This window comes from Arachis ipaensis, chromosome B1 (genome assembly GCF_059453495.1).
Source record: "Arachis ipaensis isolate K30076 ecotype BB chromosome B1, ASM5945349v1, whole genome shotgun sequence".
NCBI lineage: Eukaryota > Viridiplantae > Streptophyta > Magnoliopsida > Fabales > Fabaceae > Arachis > Arachis ipaensis.
In genome coordinates this window covers 120,605,401-120,624,073 of record NC_142436.1, presented here as the reverse complement: position 1 = coordinate 120,624,073, position 18,673 = coordinate 120,605,401, and the positions used below count along the sequence as shown (strand labels likewise).

The window sequence follows — 18,673 nt, the reverse complement described above, 5'->3', positions numbered from 1 at the left end:
CATCAAATCCATTAGACCCAATGACTCAAGTTTACCCAATTTCCTTGACCTAGGCCAAGAGTAAAGAAGATTACTCCATAATCAAAGTAAATAATTCATCAAACACTTGGTAAGCATTAACAAAAGACATGTTCAAAATAGCAATTAAATTGAAATCTACAAGTACCCACTAACAATTATCAACACATGATCATCCAAACAACAAAGCTAAACATAGAAATCATCAATGTAACATCAACAAGTCAAGATTCACAACATTCATAAAATGAGTATAAAATGACAATTGACAAGAATTCATAAACTATCACAAGATATAAGCAAAATTGTAACAAGGAATTCAAATTGAACAATTAAAACTAGTAATTAACAAGATCCAATTCACAAATCAACAAGGGAAGATCAAATTAAAATTAGATCTAGAGAGGAACAAGGGTTTCTCCCTCTAGAATAACACAAGAACCAAAAACTAACTAAAAAATATGTCCTAGTGTAAAATGAGTGATCCCCCCCCTTTCTCCCTAGCATCATTGGGTCTTTTCCATGCAGAAACAACTTGAAATTGGGCTTAATGAGCCTCAGAAATCGCTAGGCACGATTTCCTTTAATGAGGTCACGTGCAGCTTTCCACGCGTGCGCGTAGTGCGTGCGTGCGCGCCGATTGCTTTTGTGATCCACGCGTGTGCGCCAAGTGCACGTGCGCGTCGATAGAGATTTTCTGATCTGCGCGGATGCGTCCATTCTTGCGCGCCGCTTCCAGCCAATCCCATCCACGCGTGCGCATGGAGTGCGCGAGCGCGCCGATGCTGCTTTTCCCAAGATTTCAATTCTTCATGTTCCTCCCTTTTTGTACATGCTTTCTCCCTCTCTTCTAAGTCATTCCTACCCTATAATTCCTGAAATTACTCAACAAATACATCACGGCATCGAATGGCAATAGAAGAGAATTAAAATATGGCAATTTTAAGGCAAAATAAGCATGTTTTCCATCATGGAGCAATATTGAAAAGTGAACACAAAATCATGCATTTCTTGTGAATAAGTGTGAGAAATGTTGATAAAATCTCCCAAAATAAGCACAAGATAAACCACAAAATCGGGGTTTATCACTATGCTTTAGAAACAGCAGCATATTTTCTAAATAAAGTACCCACTAAAGCAGTTTCTTCAACACCATATGAGATATGGAAAGGACGAAAACCAAATCTCAAGCACATTAGAGTTTGGGGATGTCCAGCATATGTTAAGAAATTGCAAAGTAATAAACTTGATGTTAGGTCCGATAAATGTAGATTCATTGGTTACCCTAAAGAAACAATAGGTTATTATTTCTATCACCCTTCTTATCACAAAGTGTTTGTGGCAAGTGGTGGAACCTTTTTAGAAAAGAAATTTCTTTCTGAAGGAAGACAAGGTGAAGAAATACAACTTGATGAAGTTCAAGAAACCAATGAAATAGTACAAGCTCAAGAATATGAAATTCAAGTTGAGCAACCAACTTTGGATGTACTCAAACTAACACCAAATTTATCATCTTCAAGAGTTGAGGATAACGAACTAATAGTAGTTCAAAGAGAGATTAATGAACCAATCCTTGAACTACCTTTGGAACCGGTTCAGCAACCTCCAAATTTGGTACAAGAACTACCTCTTCGACGGTCCACAAGAGAACATCGTCCACCACTAAGGTTAAACCTAATGGTGCAAGATGATGTGGAAAATGGGATCGATTATGATGATAATGATCCTAAGACTTATGAAGAGGCAATGCAAAGTTCCGAAAGTCTAAAATGGCAGAGTGCCATGGAATCCGAAATAGAGTCTATGAGGATCAACAATGTTTGGACTTTGGTTGAACCCTCAAAAGACATAAAACCTATTGGTTGCAAATGGGTTTACAAGAAAAAGATTGGAGCAGATGGTAAGGTAGAGACCTATAAAGCCCGTCTAGTTGCCAAGGGATACCGTCAAAAGGAGGGAATAGATTATGAAGAAACATTTTCTCCTGTGGCAATGCTCAAATCTATTCGGATTCTACTTGCTATAGCAGCATACTATGATTATGAAATATGGCAAATGGATGTGAAAATAGCTTTTCTTAATGGAGAACTCAAAGAGGAAGTGTACGTGACACAACCTGAAGGTTTCACACTTCAGACTGATCATAGTAAAGTTTGTAAGCTGCAACGCGTCATTTATGGGCTAAAGCAAGCTTCTAGAAGTTGGAACATTTGCTTTAATAAGACAATCGAAAAGTTTGATTTTATCCGGTGTGAAGAGGATCCTTGCATATACAAAAAGTTTAGTGGGAGTACAATCATTTTCTTAGTACTCTATGTTGATGACATATTACTAATAGGAAATAATGTACCAACATTACAAAATACCAAAACTTGGCTATCTCAACAATTCTCCATGAAGGATTTGGGAGAAGTAGCCTATATTCTAGGAATAAAGATCTATAGAGATAGATCTAAAAGGTTGCTCGGACTCTCACAATCTATGTACATTGATACCATATTGAAAATGTATAACATGAAAAACTCCAAAAAGGGCTATTTACCAATAGGCACTGGAATTACTCTCAGTAGAAAGGATTGTCCTAAAAATTATGAAGAGAGAGTACGCATGAGTAGAATACCATATGCTAGTGCAGTGGGAGCTATCATGTATACCATGACATGTACACGTCCTGATGTCGCATATGCGCTAGGAGTAGCCAGTCGATATCAGGCAAATCCTGGTAAGGAACATTGGAAGGTGGTTAAATCCATTCTTAAAGATTTAAGAAGAACCAAAGACCAATTCCTTATCTATGGAGATTCTGAACTTATACCAAAAGGGTTCATTGACGCAAGTTTTGCCTCAGACAAAGATGATAGCAAATCTACTTCAGGTTATGTTTTCACCTTAAACGGTGGTGCAGTAAGTTGGAAAAGTTCCAAACAAGCTACTGTAGCTGATTCAACAATTGAAGCTGAGTACATAGCAGCAAGTGAGGCTGCTAAAGAAGCTGTGTGGATGAAGAAGTTCATAAACGAGCTTGGTGTGGTGCCTTCAATTAAAGAACCACTTCCATTACTGTGCGACAATAATGGAGCCATTGCACAAGCAAAAGCGACAAGATCACATAAAAAATCTAAGCATATCTTGAGAAGGTATCATTTGATAAAAGAGATCGTTGAACGTGAAGACATTGAAATTCAAAAGGTTGCTGGGAAGGATAATGCAGCAGACCCATTCACTAAGGCACTTGGATCAAAAGAGTTTGATAAGCACATGTGGGAATTGGGATTGAAATATATGACTGATTGGCTCTAGTCCAAGTGGGAGATTTTGTTGGAAATACATGTATGCCCTAGATCCAATCTGTCATTGGCTCTAGTGCAAGTGGGAGATTATTGGAGATAAGTGTGTATGTCCAACAAAATACTATCGTGAATTATTATTATTATTATTATTCCTTTTTATAAGAATAAACTTTTATAATTTATGATAGTGTCCTTAATTAAAATTAGAAACGAATAATTACGATAGGGATCGTAATAATGAGATATACGTTTTTTGAGTACTTTTAATTTAAATTGTTCTTAATCGTAGAATCACTAAAAATGGGACATTAGTGATTCGGATAGATTAATATATATATATATATATATATATATATATATATATATATATATATATATATATATATATATAATAGTCTTCATTGGATGAAGATTAATAGATCTCATTTATTAAATTATATATTTAAATGGTATATATAGAGATATAACCATTGAACTGACTCACTCTAAGAATTCTTAATGGTTATAGTTACCGTATATTTGTCAATAGGATATTTCTTATGATGAACATAATATTAGAATTTTCCTTTGACCTGCGACTATCATAGTAATTGACAATGTATTTGTTATACTTTGATTCCGGACACTTAACACCCTACGGGTATTAGTTGAATGGACATTGGGTATGATTTAAATACTTGTAGAATTAATGATTAGTCAAAATGGAATGCATCAACTATGGTAATGAGTTTGAGCTCTACGATTATAATGAATGAAATAAACAATGCCTTGGCCAAGGGGTTTGAATGAATTAAGAAATGGGTTTCTTAAGTCATTCATAATTCATTATAATAATGGTAACAAGTTAGAGTTTGACAATCAAACTGTACTCTAAAAGGTAGCCAAGAGTTGAAAAGATGGAAGGAGTTGTATTTTTTGTTCATCTTGAGTTCTTAGTAAAAATATTATTACTTCATACTATCGGGTCGTCAAGGAGCGTTGCTAGACGCCAACCTTGATTAGTAAATTTAGTATGACTAATTTACTACCCGCTTAGTATTGAACCTATGGGGTCACACACTAACGAGTGTTCTAATCCTTGGTAAATAATCATTTAATTATTATTTTGATTAGATCAAATAAATAATTATATTAATTCAAATAGAATATTATTATATTCTTTGCTAGCACCATAAATATAATAATATGATAATTGAGAATATTAAATAATTAATTATTTATTCTATGATGAGTTTTAAATATGGATAAGATCCCAACTGATTCTGTTTCAAATTAAGTTGTAATTTGATTCACAAATCAGTCATCAATCTCATACTATATATATGTGTATATGATAAAAGAAAGAACACACAAGTTTTTCTTTTACCTCCACATACACAAATATTCCAATTCTTAGTGAAGAATTGCTGGTGCAAGGAGTTGCAAGAAATTTCTTAGTTAAATCCATTAGTCAAAGAGTTGACAACAAGGATCAATCTCGGTGTAGATACGTATAGTACCTTCGTACTATCGAAGGAGAAAGTTTTCTTTCACTAGGGTACTCAGGTATTGGCATCTAACCCATCTTATTTCAACAAATATTTTAAGCACAAAATAGATCAATAGAATTACTTTATTACTTTCGCTGCGTGTTATGAACACTTGTAATCCTCCAGTAGTATATATTGAGAAGAAAGAAAAACCAGTAAAAATGAGTAAAAAGATAATTTAGAAAAAGAATTGTGAATGAATGAGTTTGTTTATTTGGTGCGATTGATAAATTGTAAATTCCTAAATTAGGTTGTATACTTGATATGCTTTAACTATTTGTTTTTTCTAGTTGTGTATTACTCGAGTCTTGTGTATACTAGTATGTGTGTAAAATGGTGTCTACATTGCATATCGTGTTTTTTTGTTATTTTTTAAAGCTTTAAATTTTGAGTCGCATTCAGTAAAAATATATTATATACACATAGTTACATATTATGTGTTCCAAATCATAGATATACATTTAAAAATAATCCCTTTAATGATTATTTAAAAGACACACTCTTTTAAGAAAAGAAAGAGCAATAGTGAAATTCATAACTGATAACTGAGAATGATGCGAAATTCTTAAATTATCATAATAAAAAAATATAATTAGATTGTGAGGAAGTATATATTGCACTGCAAGAAACAACAAATTAAAGGTTAATAGCTTGATATGATATATATAATGATATTCATCACTTTAATTATATGAAATAAATAGAAAAGATAAAAAGAAATATGTATCGTAGAATCTGGTATTTTAGTGGCTATTTTAGTGGCTATGATAAAAAGAAGTAGTTTATGCTTATCTAAGTAAGTAACGGCCTCCTCGAATCTCTCCAACTATCTCTATCTTCTCTGAAAGATAGATCCTAACAAACTCCCAAGATAAAGGAAATGGTTATTTATTAATAAAAATAGAACTACTCTAACAAAGATAGTTATCTACTCTACTATAAATACACTGACACCCCTCAGGTATAACACATGTTCTAATCTACTAAAAACCTGCCTAAAGCCCTTGCTAACTTAAGCATCGGAGTCTCTTGCAGGTACCACCCCCCACCTTCTCACGAAGAATTCGGACAGGCGGCACCTCGGCACTAACAAGTCAGATGCTTCCATCCAAAGGAGTTTGGACCTCACGTTCAGGCCAAAATCAATGTTTCAGGTAACCCTCAGAATATTGGCACCGTTGCCAAGGACTTGGAATTCACCTTCTGATAATGGTAGACCACCAGTATGAAGACGGTCACACGGCATCTGAATCTGAAGCTGAGCCCCAACCAGAGGGCAACGCCATTATACTACCTTCACTACACTAGATGCATGGTCCTAATGGGGAAGGGCCATCAGCAAACCCCCAGCCAAGGCGGATTCATTCGAAAATTCGTCACCGTGAAGAGGAAGAGTCCCCACAAATGGCCGAGATACTGGGCCTATTTCATGGCCGGTGAGAACAGCTGGAGTATGAGGCTGAGCGACAACGAGAAATGGAACGAGAGCTGCGGAGAGAGGTAAGACGACGAAAGGAGCTAGAAGAAAAGCTCATGAAGTTAGAAGCCGACCTTCGCAATTGAAGTAACCGAACAGATTGGGAAGACAGCTCCTTAGGTGAGGAAGACCCGTTCATATAAGAGATCATGCGAGCTAAAGTTTCCAGAAACTTCAAAACACCCGACATGAATCTCTATGACGGGACGATCGACCCAAGGCACCATCTCAGCATCTTCAAAACCAGGATGTACCTGGCTGACACCTCTGACGCTACCCATTGCCAAGCCTTCCCAACAACCCTGAGCAAAGTGGCAATGAAGTGGTTTGATAACTTGTCTCCCAGGTTGGTAACTACCTTTGACGACTTGGTAAGGAAGTTTCTAACCAGATTCTCCATCCAGAAGGATAAAACAAAGCACGCCCCGAGCCTGCTAGGAGTCAAGCAAGAGGTCAAGAAAACTGTTCGAGTCTACATGGAAAGGTTCAACAAGGCATGTTTGGAGATTCAGAATCTTCCTACTGAAGCTGTAATCATGGGATTGGTCAATGGCCTTAGAGAAGGGCCATTTTCCCAGTCAATATCTAAACGACATCCATCTTCTCTGAATGAAGTCCAAGAAAGGGCAGAGAAATGCATTAACATGGAAGAGAATTTCTAACTAAGGGAACCTTTTCCACGACCTAGCCTGCCCTATCCAACTGGGGAAAAAGAAAAAGAATCCAAAAACAAAGAAGACAAAAACTCAGAAAAGCCCCGAAAGTATCACAACTACACCCCTCTAAGAGTTTCTCAAGTAGATGTTTACAGAGAGATATATCACACAGAGAAGCTCCCACCTCATCGCCCAATTAAACACAAGAAGGCAGGAAGTTGGATTGAACACTGTGAGTAACATAAGCTCTATGGAAATTCCACCAACGAATGCTACGATTTGAAGAATGTCATAGAAAAGTTGGTCAGCGAAGGCCAACTAGATGGATACCTGGTAGACAGATCGGGCAACCCGAGAAAGAGAAGGAGGGATGAAGAGGAAGGACGACAAGAGCGTCCACCTCATACCCCCAGAATGACACATACATATGATCAATGGGGGGTTTTTAGGAGGAGGAATGTCAAAATCATCACGGAAAAAGAATCTAAAAGAGGTCTACTAAGTCGAGAAGGAAACTAGAATACCCGACTTACCTACCATCTTGTTCACTAAAGAAGACGCCCAAGGGATAACATCTGGACATGACGATCCCGTGGTGATAACAATAATCCTTGCAAACGCCCACCTCCATAGGACTCTGATAGATCAGGGAAGATCGACGGACATCCTATTCAAACCCACTTTCGACAAGCTCAGGTTGGAAGAAAAGGACTTAAAGGCCTACCCAGACAACCTATTCGGACTGGGGGACATGCCAATCTGACCGCTGGGGTACATCTTCTTATACACCACTTTTGGAAAGGGTGTAAGGTCGAAAATGCTAAGTATTGATTACATAGTGGTTGATGTAAATTCGGCGTACAATGCCTTAATAGGTTGGATGACCTTGAACTGACTTGCGGCTGTCGTCTCAACACCTTACCTCTGTATGAAGTTCTCTATAGTGGAAGGGATTGCCACTATTAAGGGAGATTAAGTTAGCATGAAAATACTACAATGAAAGCCTTACTTTAAAAGGCAGTCCTGGGAGCAAAGAGGTCAATACGATTGAACTGGGTGGAGTCCGAACTCGAGAAAAATTACGCCTCCAACCTGGGGGCAAGGTAGAGGAAGTACAAATCGGAGATTACCCCAACAAAACAACGAATGTCGGAGCTAACCTGGAGGAAAGTCTAAAGGAACAGATCGTCGCACTACTGAGAAAAAACTCCGACCTCTTCGCCTGGAAGGCCTCCAATACGCTTGGCATAGATCCCGACCTAATGTCCCATAAACTCGCAGTGTATCCGGGCTCCCAACCTGTTCAACAAAAGCGTCGGAAGCTTGGACCAGAAAGGACACAGGTCATGGAGGAACAAGTGCAAGCCTTGTTAGAGGCAGGATTCATAAGGGAAGTAAAATACCTATTATGGCTAGCTAACGTGATTTTGGTAAAGAAACAAAATGGAAAGTGGAGAATGTGTGTCGATTACACCAACCTCAATAAAGCTTGTTCCAAAGATCCTTATTCTCTCCTAAGCATCAACGCCCTAGTCGACTCAGCATCAGGATATCGATACCTATCTTTTATGGACGCCTACTTGGGGTACAACCAAATCTCGATGTACAAGCAAGATCAAGAGAAGACCTTATTCATAACTCCAAAAGCTAACTATTGCTACATAGTAATGCCTTTTGGATTAAAGAACACAGGAGCTACATACCAACTTCTAATGAACAAAGTTTTTTCCTCTCACTTGGGAAAACTAATGGACATGTACGTAGATGACATGCTCATCAAAATCAAAGAAAATACAACCTTGTTGTCCGATCTCTCCGAGGTGTTCTCCATAATAAGAAAGCATGAAATGAGGTTAAACCCCTCAAAATGCACCTTTGTCGTAGAAGCTGGAAAGTTCTTAGGGTTCATGGTAACCCAAAGAGGTATAGAAGCCAACCCAGACAAGTGCCAGGCTATACTCAATATGAAGAGCACGACTTGTGTCAAAGAGGTTCAACAATTAAATGGAAGGTTAGCAGCCCTCTCCAGATTCCTAGCCGGATCAGCTCTGAAATCACTTCCCTTATATTCAATCCTAAGAAAAGGGAAGCAATTCGAGTGGACCCCCAAAATACGAACGAACCTTTTAGGACTTCAAAGCATTTCTGGGCAGCCCCAATACTTACCCGACCTATCAAAGGGGAAGAACTCATGCTATACATGGCAGTAGGAAGCCGAGCTATAGCTTCAGTCCTGATCCGAGAAAATGAACAGGGGAAGCAACCTATCTATTTTGTCAGCAAAGCCCTACAAGGGACAGAATTGAACTATCAAAAGATAGAAAAGTTTGCTTATGCCCTTATCCTCACATCTTGAAGACTCTGACCTTACTTTCAGGCTCACACTATCAAAGTTCGTACTAATTAGCCAATGAAGCACATTTTAGAAAAGTCGGACTTGGCAGGACGGATGCTACAATGGGTCATGAAACTGTCCGGGTTTGACCTAAAGTATGAAGCTCAAACAGTAATTAAGTCACAATACCTTGCTGACTTTGTCGCTGAGTACACGGAAAGGCCAGGAGACCTAACTACATGGAGCTTATACATAGATGGGTCATCAAACAAAGCCGGAAGTGGGGCAGGTGTCATTTTAGAAAGCGACGAAGGAACCCGGATAGATCTCTCCTTAAGATTCGAGTTCCTTGCTTCCAATAACCAAGAAGAATATGAGGCATTACTCGCTGGCTTAAAACTGGCTAAACAAGTGAGGGCTAAGAAATTTGTAGTGTTAAGTGATTCGCAAGTAATAACTTTGCAAACCAACGACACTTATCAAGCCAAAGACCCTACTATGAAGAAGTACTTGGATGAAGCCCAAGAATAACTGACACAGTTTTTTGAAGGAAAAGTTCGACATATAGCCCGAGAATCAAATGCCCGAGGGGAGAATGATGAGTGGATATTTTATACCCATTTTAGTATCATTTTCTTAGTATTTTTAGCTACATTTTATAAAGTTTTAGTAGGTTTTAGTGCAAAATTCACCTTTTGGATGCTACTTTGAGTTTTTGTGTTTTTATTATGATTTCAGGTGATTTTTGGGTGAAAATGGCAAGTTTTAGCAAAGTCTGATTCAAAGGCAAAGAAAGGATAGCAGATGTTGTCAAATCCTAACCTCCGTGCATTCCAACGAGCATATCTTGAGCTACAAAGGTCCAATTGACGCGCTCTCAACGGCGTTGGAAAGCTAACTTCCAGAGCTTTCTAGAAATATAAATAGTCTATACATTTCTTTTGGAATCACTCCCCAAAATGGGCATTGAACGCCCACCTCTGGAGTTCAACGCCCAAGAAGGACCAGCCTCCAAGTTGAATGCCCAAGACTGGAGTTCAACGCCCAAAGAGGAGCAAGCCCAGTGTTGAACACCCAAAACTAGAGTTCAATGCCACCCAGGGAGCAAGGAAACAACACGCTCACCCCCTAATGGGCGTTCAACGCCCAGAAGCCCAAGTTGAACGCCAGGCATACGAAGCACATGACCAAAGCGGGCCCAAAGTGGATTTTAGCACTTCTTAGCTTGTTCTATTTTCTTTTTGTAATTTTTAATTAAAAATAATATCTTTTATGTTTAGTCTTAGAGTTTTTATTATAAATAAGTGACTTCCTTTCTCCTGACGGTTATGGCTCCCAAGAGGGGAGAAGCACATACACATTATATTGCACCTTCTTAAAGCATGAGCAACTAACCTCCTGAGTTAAGGATAGGAGCTCTGCTCATTACTATGGATTAATATCATTACTTTTCTACTTTAATACATGTTTGATTCTATATGATGTATTTTCGTTCTTTATCTTTATGAATCTGGGGTGGAACAAGAGTATGACCCCTTATTCTACATAAGCTCTTGCGAAGCCTTAGTCGGATAGTATTGAGCTACAGTTTGAGAGTACATGGTGCACGAAATTGTGATCATCAACAATGGCACCAAAGACTTGGAGCTCTCAAACGTGAATCACACTTTGTCACAATTCCGCACAACTAACCAGCAAGTGCACTGGGTCGTCCAAGTAATAAACCTTACGTGAGTAAGGGTCGATCCCACGGAGATTGTTGGCTTGAAGCAAGCTATGGTCATCTTGTAAATCTCAGTCAGGCGGATTCAAATAGTTATGGAGTTTAAGGTGATGAAAATAAACATAAAATAAAGATAGAGATACTTATGTAATTCATTGGTGGATTTCAGATAAGCGTATGAAGATGCTTTGTTCCCCTTGAACCTCTGCTTTCCTATTGCCTTCTTCCAATCATTCATACTCCTTTCCATGGCAAGCTTTATGTTGGGCATCACCGTTGTCAATGGCTACATCCCATCCTCTCAGTGAAAATGGTCCTGATGCTCTGTCACAACATCGGCTAATCAGCTGTCGGTTCTCGATCATGTCAGAATAGGATCCATTGATCCTTTTGCGTCTGTCACACGCCCCACAATCGCGAGTTTGAAGCTCGTCACAGTCATCCCTTCCCAGATCCTACTCAGAATACCACAGACAAGGTTTAGACGTTCCGGATCTCAGGAATGGCTGCCATTAATTCTAGCCTATACCACGAAGGTTCCAATCTTAGATTAGAAACCCAAGAGATACGTATTCAAGCCATTGCAAGTAGAACAGAAGTGGTTGTTAGGCACATGTTCATAGGTGAGAATGATGATGAGTGTCACGGATCATCACATTCATCAAGTTGAAGAATGAATGAATATCTTGGAGAAGAAATAGACTTGAGTTGAATAGAAAAACAATAGTACTTTGTATTAATTCATGAAGAACAGCAGAGCTCCACACCTTAATCTATGGTGTGTAGAAACTCCACCGTTGAGAATACATAAGAACAAGGGTCAGGCATGGCCGTGAGGCCAGCCTCCCAAACATGAAAAGAACTATGAAAGTATGAGTAAAGATCTGAAAAGTGTATAAAGTGTAATAGCAAAAGGTGCTATTTATAGAGAACTAGTAGCCTAGGGTTGCAGAAATCAGTAATTAATGCAGAAATCTTCTTCTGAGCCCACTTGGTGTGTGCTTGGGCTGAGCATTGAAGCATTTTTGTGTAGAGACTTTTTTTGGAGTTAAACGCCAGCTTTTATGCCAATTTGGGCGTTTAACTCCAGCTTTTGTGCCAGTTTTGGAGTTAAACGCCAGAATTCTTGAGCTGTCTTGGAACGCCTGTTTGGGCCATCATATCTTGGGAAAAGTATGGACTATTATACATTGATGGAAAGCCCAAGATGTCTACTTTCCAACGCAATTGAAAGCGCGCCAATTGGGTTTTTGTAGCTCCAGAAAATCTACTTTGAGTGCAGGGAGGTCAGAATCCAACAGCATCTGCAGTCCTTTTTCAGCCTCTGAATCAGATTTTTGCTCAGGTCCCTCAATTTCAGCCAGAAAATACCTAAAATCATAGAAAAACATATGAACTCATAGTAAAGTCTAGAAGAGTCATTTTTATTTAAAAACTAATAAAAACATAATAAAAACTAACAAAAAAATACTAAAAACATACTAAAAATAATGCCAAAAAGCGTATAAATTATCCGCTCATCACAACACCAAACTTAAATTGTTGCTTGTCCCCAGGCAACTGAAAATCAAATAGGATAAAAAGAAGAGAATATACAATGAATTCCAAAAATATCTATGAAGATCAGTATTAATTAGATGGGCGGGGCTTTTAGCTTTTTGCTTCTGAACTGTTTTGGCATCTCACTTTATCCCTTGAAGTTCAGAATGATTGGCATCTATAGGAACTCAGAATCCAGATAGTGTTATTGATTCTCCTAGTTAAGTATGTTGATTCTTGAACACAGCTACTTTATGTGTCTTGGCCGTGGCCCTAAGCACTTTGTTTTCCAGTATTACCACCGGATACATAAATGCCACAGACACATAACTGGGTGAACCTTTTCAGATTGTGACTCAGCTTTGCTAGAGTCCCCAATTAGAGGTGTCCAGGGTTCTTAAGCACACTTTTCTTTTTGCTTTGGACCTCGACTTTAACCGCTCAGTCTCAAGTTTTCACTTGACACCTTCACGCCACAAGCACATGGTTAGGGACAGCTTGGTTTAGCCGCTTAGGCCAGGATTTTATTCCTATGGGCCCTCCTATCCACTGATGCTCAAAGCCTTGGATTCTTTTTATCACCCTTGCCTTTTGGTTTAAAGGGGTATTGGCTTTTTTTGCTTGCTTTTCTTTTTCTTTCTTTTTTTTTTGCAAGCTTTTCACTGCTTTTTCTTGCTTCAAGAATCAATTTTATGATTTTTCAGATCATCAGATAACATTTCTCCTTTTCCTTTCATTCTTTCAGGAGCCAATAATTTTAACATTCATAAACAATCAAATTCAAAAATATGCACTGTTCAAGCATTCATTCAGAAAAACAATAGTATTGCCACCACATCAAAATAATTAAACTGTTTTAAAATTTGAAATTCATGCACTTCTTTTTCTTTTTCAATTAAAAACATTTTTCATTTAAGAAAGGTGATGGATTCATTTTCATAGCTTTAAGGCATAGACACTAGGACACTAATGATCATGTAATAAAGACACAAACATAAATAACATAAGCATAAAAATTCGAAAAACAGGAAAATAAAGAACAAGAAAATTAAAGAACGGGTCCACCTTAATGATGGCGGCTTGTTCTTCCTCTTGAAGATCTTATGGAGTGCTTGAGCTCCTCAATGTCTCTTCCTTGCCTTTGTTGCTCCTCTCTCATGGTTCTTTGGTCTTCTCTAATTTCAGGGAGGAGGATGGAATGCTCTTGGTGCTCCACCCTTAGTTGTCCCATGTTGGAACTTAATTCTCCTAGGGAGTTGTTGATTTGCTCCCAATAGTTTTGTGGAGGAAGATGCACCCCTTGAGGCATCTCATGGATTTCATGATGAGGAATTTCCTCATGCTCTTGATGAGGTTCTCTTGTTTTCTCCATCCTTTTCTTAGTGATGGGTTTGTCCTCATCAATGAGAATGTCTCCCTTTATGTCAATTCCAACCGAATTGCAAAGGTGACAAATGAGATGAGGGAAGGCTAACCTTGCCAAAGGAGAGGACTTGTCCGCCACCTTGTAGAGTTCTTGGGATATATCCTCATGAACTTCCACTTTCTCTCCAATCATGATGCTATATATCATGATAGCCCGGTCTATAGTAGCTTCGGACCGGTTGCTAGTGGGAATAATTGAGCGTTGGATGAACTCCAACCATCCCCTAGCCACGGGCTTGAGGTCATGCCTTCTTAGTTGAACCGGCTTCCCTTTTGAATCTCTCTTCCATTGAGCGCCCTCTTCACATATGTCCATGAGGACTTGGTTCAACCTTTGATCAAAGTTGACCCTTCTAGTGTAGGGGTGTGCATCTCCTTGCATTATGGGCAAGTTGAATGCCAACCTTACATTTTCCGGACTAAAATCCAAGTATTTCCCTCGGACCATTGTAAGCCAATTCTTGGGGTCCAGGTTCACACTTTGATCATGGTTCTTGGTGATCCATGCATTGGCATAGAACTCTTGAACCATTAAGATCCAGACTTGTTGAATGGGGTTGGTGAGAACTTTCCAACCTCTTCTTCGGATCTCATGTCAGATCTCCGGATACTCATTCTTTTTGAGTTTGAAAGGGACCTCGGGGATCACTTTCTTCTTGTCCACAACTTCATAAAAGTGGTCTTGATGCACCCTTGAGAGGAATCTCTCCATCTCCCATGACTCGGAGGTGGAAGCTTTTGCCTTCCCTTTCCTCTTTCTAGAGGTTTCTCCGGCCTTTGGTGCCATAAATGGTTATGGAAAAACAAAAAGTTTTAGCTTTTACCACACCAAACTTAGAAGGTTGCTCGTCCTCGAGCAAAAGAAGAAAGAAGAGAGTAGAAGAAGAAGAAATAGAGGAGATGGAGTGGGCTTTGTGTTTTGGCCAAGGGGGAGAAGTGGTGTTTAGGTTGTGTGAAAATAAAGGAGTGAAGATGGGTTTATATAGAGGTGAGAGGGGGGAGAGTGGTTCGGCTATAGAGGGTGAGTTTGGGTGGGAAAGTGGTTTGAATTTGAATGGTGAGGTAGGTGGGGTTTTATGAAGGATGGATGTGAGTGGTGAAGAGAATGGTAGGATTTGATAGGTGAGGGATTTTTGGGGAAGAGGTATTGAGGTGATTGGTGAATGGGTGAAGAAGAGAGAGAGTGGTGGGGTAGGTGGGGATCCTGTGGGGTCCACAGATCCTGAGGTGTCATGGATATCTCATCCCTGCACCAAGTGGCGTGCAAAACGCCCCTTGCTGCCAATCCTGGCGTTAAACGCCAGGCTGCTGCCCATTTCTGGCGTTTAACGCCAGCTTCTTGCCTTTCTGGCGTTAAACGCCAGTCTGGTGCCCTTTTCTGGCGTTAAACGCCCAGAATGGTGCCAGACTGGGCGTTTAACGCCCATTCTGCTACCTTTACTGGCGTTTAAACGGTAGTAACTGTCTCCTCCAGGGTGTTCTATTTTTCATTCTATTTTTCACTTTGTTTTTTGCTTTTTGAATTGTTTTTGTGACTTCACATGATCATCAACCTATAGAAAACATAAAATAACAAAAGAAAATAGAAATTTAACGTAGATAAAAAAATTAGGTTGCCTCCCAACAAGCGCTTCTTTAATGGCAATAGCTTGACAGTGGCTCTCATGGAGCCTCACAGATGTTCAGAGCAATGTTGGAACCTCCCAACAACAAACTTAGAGTTTGAATGTGGGGGTTCAACACCAAACTTAGAGTTTGGTTGTGGCCTCCCAACACCAAACTTAGAGTTTGACTGTGGGGGCTCTGTTTGACTCTGTATTGAGAGAAGCTCTTCGTGCTTCCTCTCCATGGTGACAGAGGGATATCCTTGAGTTTTAAACACAAGGGAGTCTCCATTCACTTGAATGATCAATTCTCCTCTGTCAACATCAATCACAGCTTTTGCTGTGGCTAGGAAGGGTCTGCCAAGGATGATGGATTCATCCATACACTTCCCAGTCTCTAGGACTATGAAATCAGCAGGGATGTAATAGTCTTCAACCTTTACCAAGACATCCTCTACAAGTCCATAAGCTTGTTTCTTTGAATTGTCTGCCATCTCCAGTGAGATTCTTGCAGCTTGTACCTCAATAATCCCTAGCTTCTCCATTACAGAGAGAGGCATAAGGTTTATGCTTGACCCTAGGTCACATAGAGCCTTCTCAAAGGTCATGGTGCCTATGGTACAAGGGATTGAGAACTTTCCAGGGTCCTGTCTCTTTTGAGGTAATCTCTGCCTAGTCAAGTCATCCAGTTCTTTGATGAGCAATGGAGGTTCATTCTCCCAAGTCTCATTACCAAATAACTTGGAATTTAGCTTCATGATTGCTCCAAGGTACTTAGCAACTTGCTCTTCAGTAACATCTTCATCCTCTTCAGAGGAAGAATACTCATCAGAGCTCATGAATGGCAAAAGTAAATTTAATGGAATCTCTATGGTCTCAGTGTGAGCCTCAGATTCCCATGGTTCATCATTAGGGAACTCCATGGAGGTCAGTGGGCGTCCATTGAGGTCTTCCTCAGTGAGAATCACTGCCTCTTCCTCCTCTCCATGTTCGGCCATGTGAGACATGTTTATGGCCTTGCACTCTCTCTTTGGATTCTCTTTTGTATTGCTTGGGAGAGTGCTAGGAAGGAGTTCAGTAATTTTCTTACTCAGCTGACCCAATTGCGCCTCCAAATTTCTAATGGAGGACCTTGTTTCATTCATGAAACTTTGAGTGGTTTTGATTAAATCAGAGACAATGGTTGCTAAGTCAGAGTGGCTCTGCTTAGAGTTCTCTGTTTGTTGCTGAGAAGATGAAGAAAAAGGCTTGCCATTGCTAAACCTATTTCTTCCACCATTATTGTTGTTGAAACCTTGTTGAGGTCTCTGTTGATCCTTCCATGAGAGATTTGGATGATTTCTCCATGAAGGATTATAGGTGTTTCCATAGGGTTCTCCCATGTAATTCACCTCTTTCATTGCTGGGTTCTCAGGATCATAAGCTTCTTCTTCAGAGGAAGCTTCCTTAGTACTGCATGTTGCTGCTTGCATTTCAGACAGACTCTGAGAAATCATATTGACTTGTTGGGTCAATATTTTATTCTGAGCCAATATGGCATTCAGAGTATCAATCTCAAGGACTCTTTTCTTCTGAGTTGTCCCATTATTCACAGGATTCCTTTCAGAGGTGTACATGAATTGGTTATTTGCAACCATTTCAATAAGTTCTTGAGCTTCTGCAGGCATCTTCTTCAGATGAAGAGATCCTCCAGCAGAGCTATCCAATGACATCTTGGATAGTTCAGACAGACCATCATAGAAGATTCCTATGATGCTCCATTCTGAAAGCATGTCAGAAGGGCACCTTCTGATCAATTGCTTGTATCTCTCCTAAGCTTCATAGAGGGATTCTCCATCCTTCTGTCTAAAGGTTTGGACTTCCACTCTAAGCTTGCTCAATTTTTGAGGTGGAAAGAACTTTGCCAAGAAAGGATTGACTAGCTTTTCCCAAGAGTTCAGGATTTTCTTAGGTTGTGAATCCAACCATGTTCTAGCTCTGTCTCTTACAGCAAAAGGAAAGAGCATGAGTCTGTAGACTTCAGGGTCAACCCCATTGGTCTTGACAGTGTCACAGATTTGCAAGAACTTAGCTAAGAACTGATGAGGATCTTCCAATGGAAGTCTATGAAACTTGCAATTCTGTTGCATTAGAGAAACTAATTGAGGCTTAAGCTTAAAGTTGTTTGCTCCAATGGCAGGGATAGAGATGCTTCTTCCATAGAAATCAGGAGTAGGTGCAGTAAAGTCACCAAGCACATTCCTTACATTGTTGGCATTGTTGTTGTTCTCGGCTGCCATGGTTTCTTCTTCTTTGAAGAGTTCTGTTAGGTTCTCTAAAGAGAATTGTTCTTTAACTTCTCTTAGCTTTCTCTTCAAGGTCCTTTCAGGTTCAGGATCAGCTTGAACAAGTATGCCTTTATCTTTGTTCCTGCTCATATGAAAGAGAAGAGAACAAGAAAGTAGAGAATCCTCTATGTCACAATATAGAGATTCCTTGAGGTGTCAGAGGAAAAGAAGAATAGAAGGAGGAGGTGGAGAAGAGGGAATTCGAACTTATTAAGAGGGATAGAGTTCGAATTGCACCTTGATGAGGAGTCTTAGTCCTTTAAATAGAAGGATGTGAAAAGAGGGGAAGAATTTTCGAAAATTAATTAAAAGATTTTAAAAAGAAATTTGAAAATTTGATTGAGATTTTCGAAAACTAAGATTGGGAAAGAAATAAAGTGATTTTTTGAAAAAGATTTTGAAATTAGAAAAAGATATGATTGAAAAAAAATTAGTTTTGAAAAAGATGTGATTGAAAAGATATGTTTGAAAAGATATGATTGAAAATCAATTTAGAAAAAGAAAGTTTTTAAAATTAAAGTTGATTACTTGACTAACAAGAAATTAAAAGATATGATTCTAAAATTCAAAATTTGATCCTTTCTTAATAGGCAAGTAATAACTTGAAAATTTTGAAGCAAATCTTTAATTATAGCAAGGATTTTTGAAAATAGTAAAAATAAATATAAAATGGAAAGAAATTAATTTTGAAAGAGATATGATTGAAAAGATATGATTTGAAAAAGATTTGATTTTGAAGAAATATGAAAA

The 18,673-nt window shown here is 39.0% G+C and overlaps 1 protein-coding gene, 1 non-coding gene and 1 pseudogene across 2 annotated transcripts; all 3 read left to right on the top strand.

Moving 5' to 3' along the window:
- Positions 1 to 2,625: 2,625 nt before the first annotated feature.
- LOC148578150 (secreted RxLR effector protein 161 pseudogene) lies at positions 2,626 to 3,151 on the top strand (annotated as a pseudogene).
- Positions 3,152 to 9,419: 6,268 nt separating this feature from the next.
- LOC148578149 (uncharacterized) lies at positions 9,420 to 9,836 on the top strand. The gene has a single exon (XM_088502977.1). The coding sequence runs from the start codon at positions 9,420 to 9,422 to the stop codon at positions 9,834 to 9,836; it is 417 nt and encodes a 138-aa protein (XP_088359103.1).
- Positions 9,837 to 17,362: 7,526 nt separating this feature from the next.
- LOC148578148 (small nucleolar RNA R71) lies at positions 17,363 to 17,470 on the top strand. Its single transcript, XR_015902924.1, has one exon. It is a non-coding gene; the product is annotated as a small nucleolar RNA R71 (small nucleolar RNA).
- Positions 17,471 to 18,673: the final 1,203 nt, after the last annotated feature.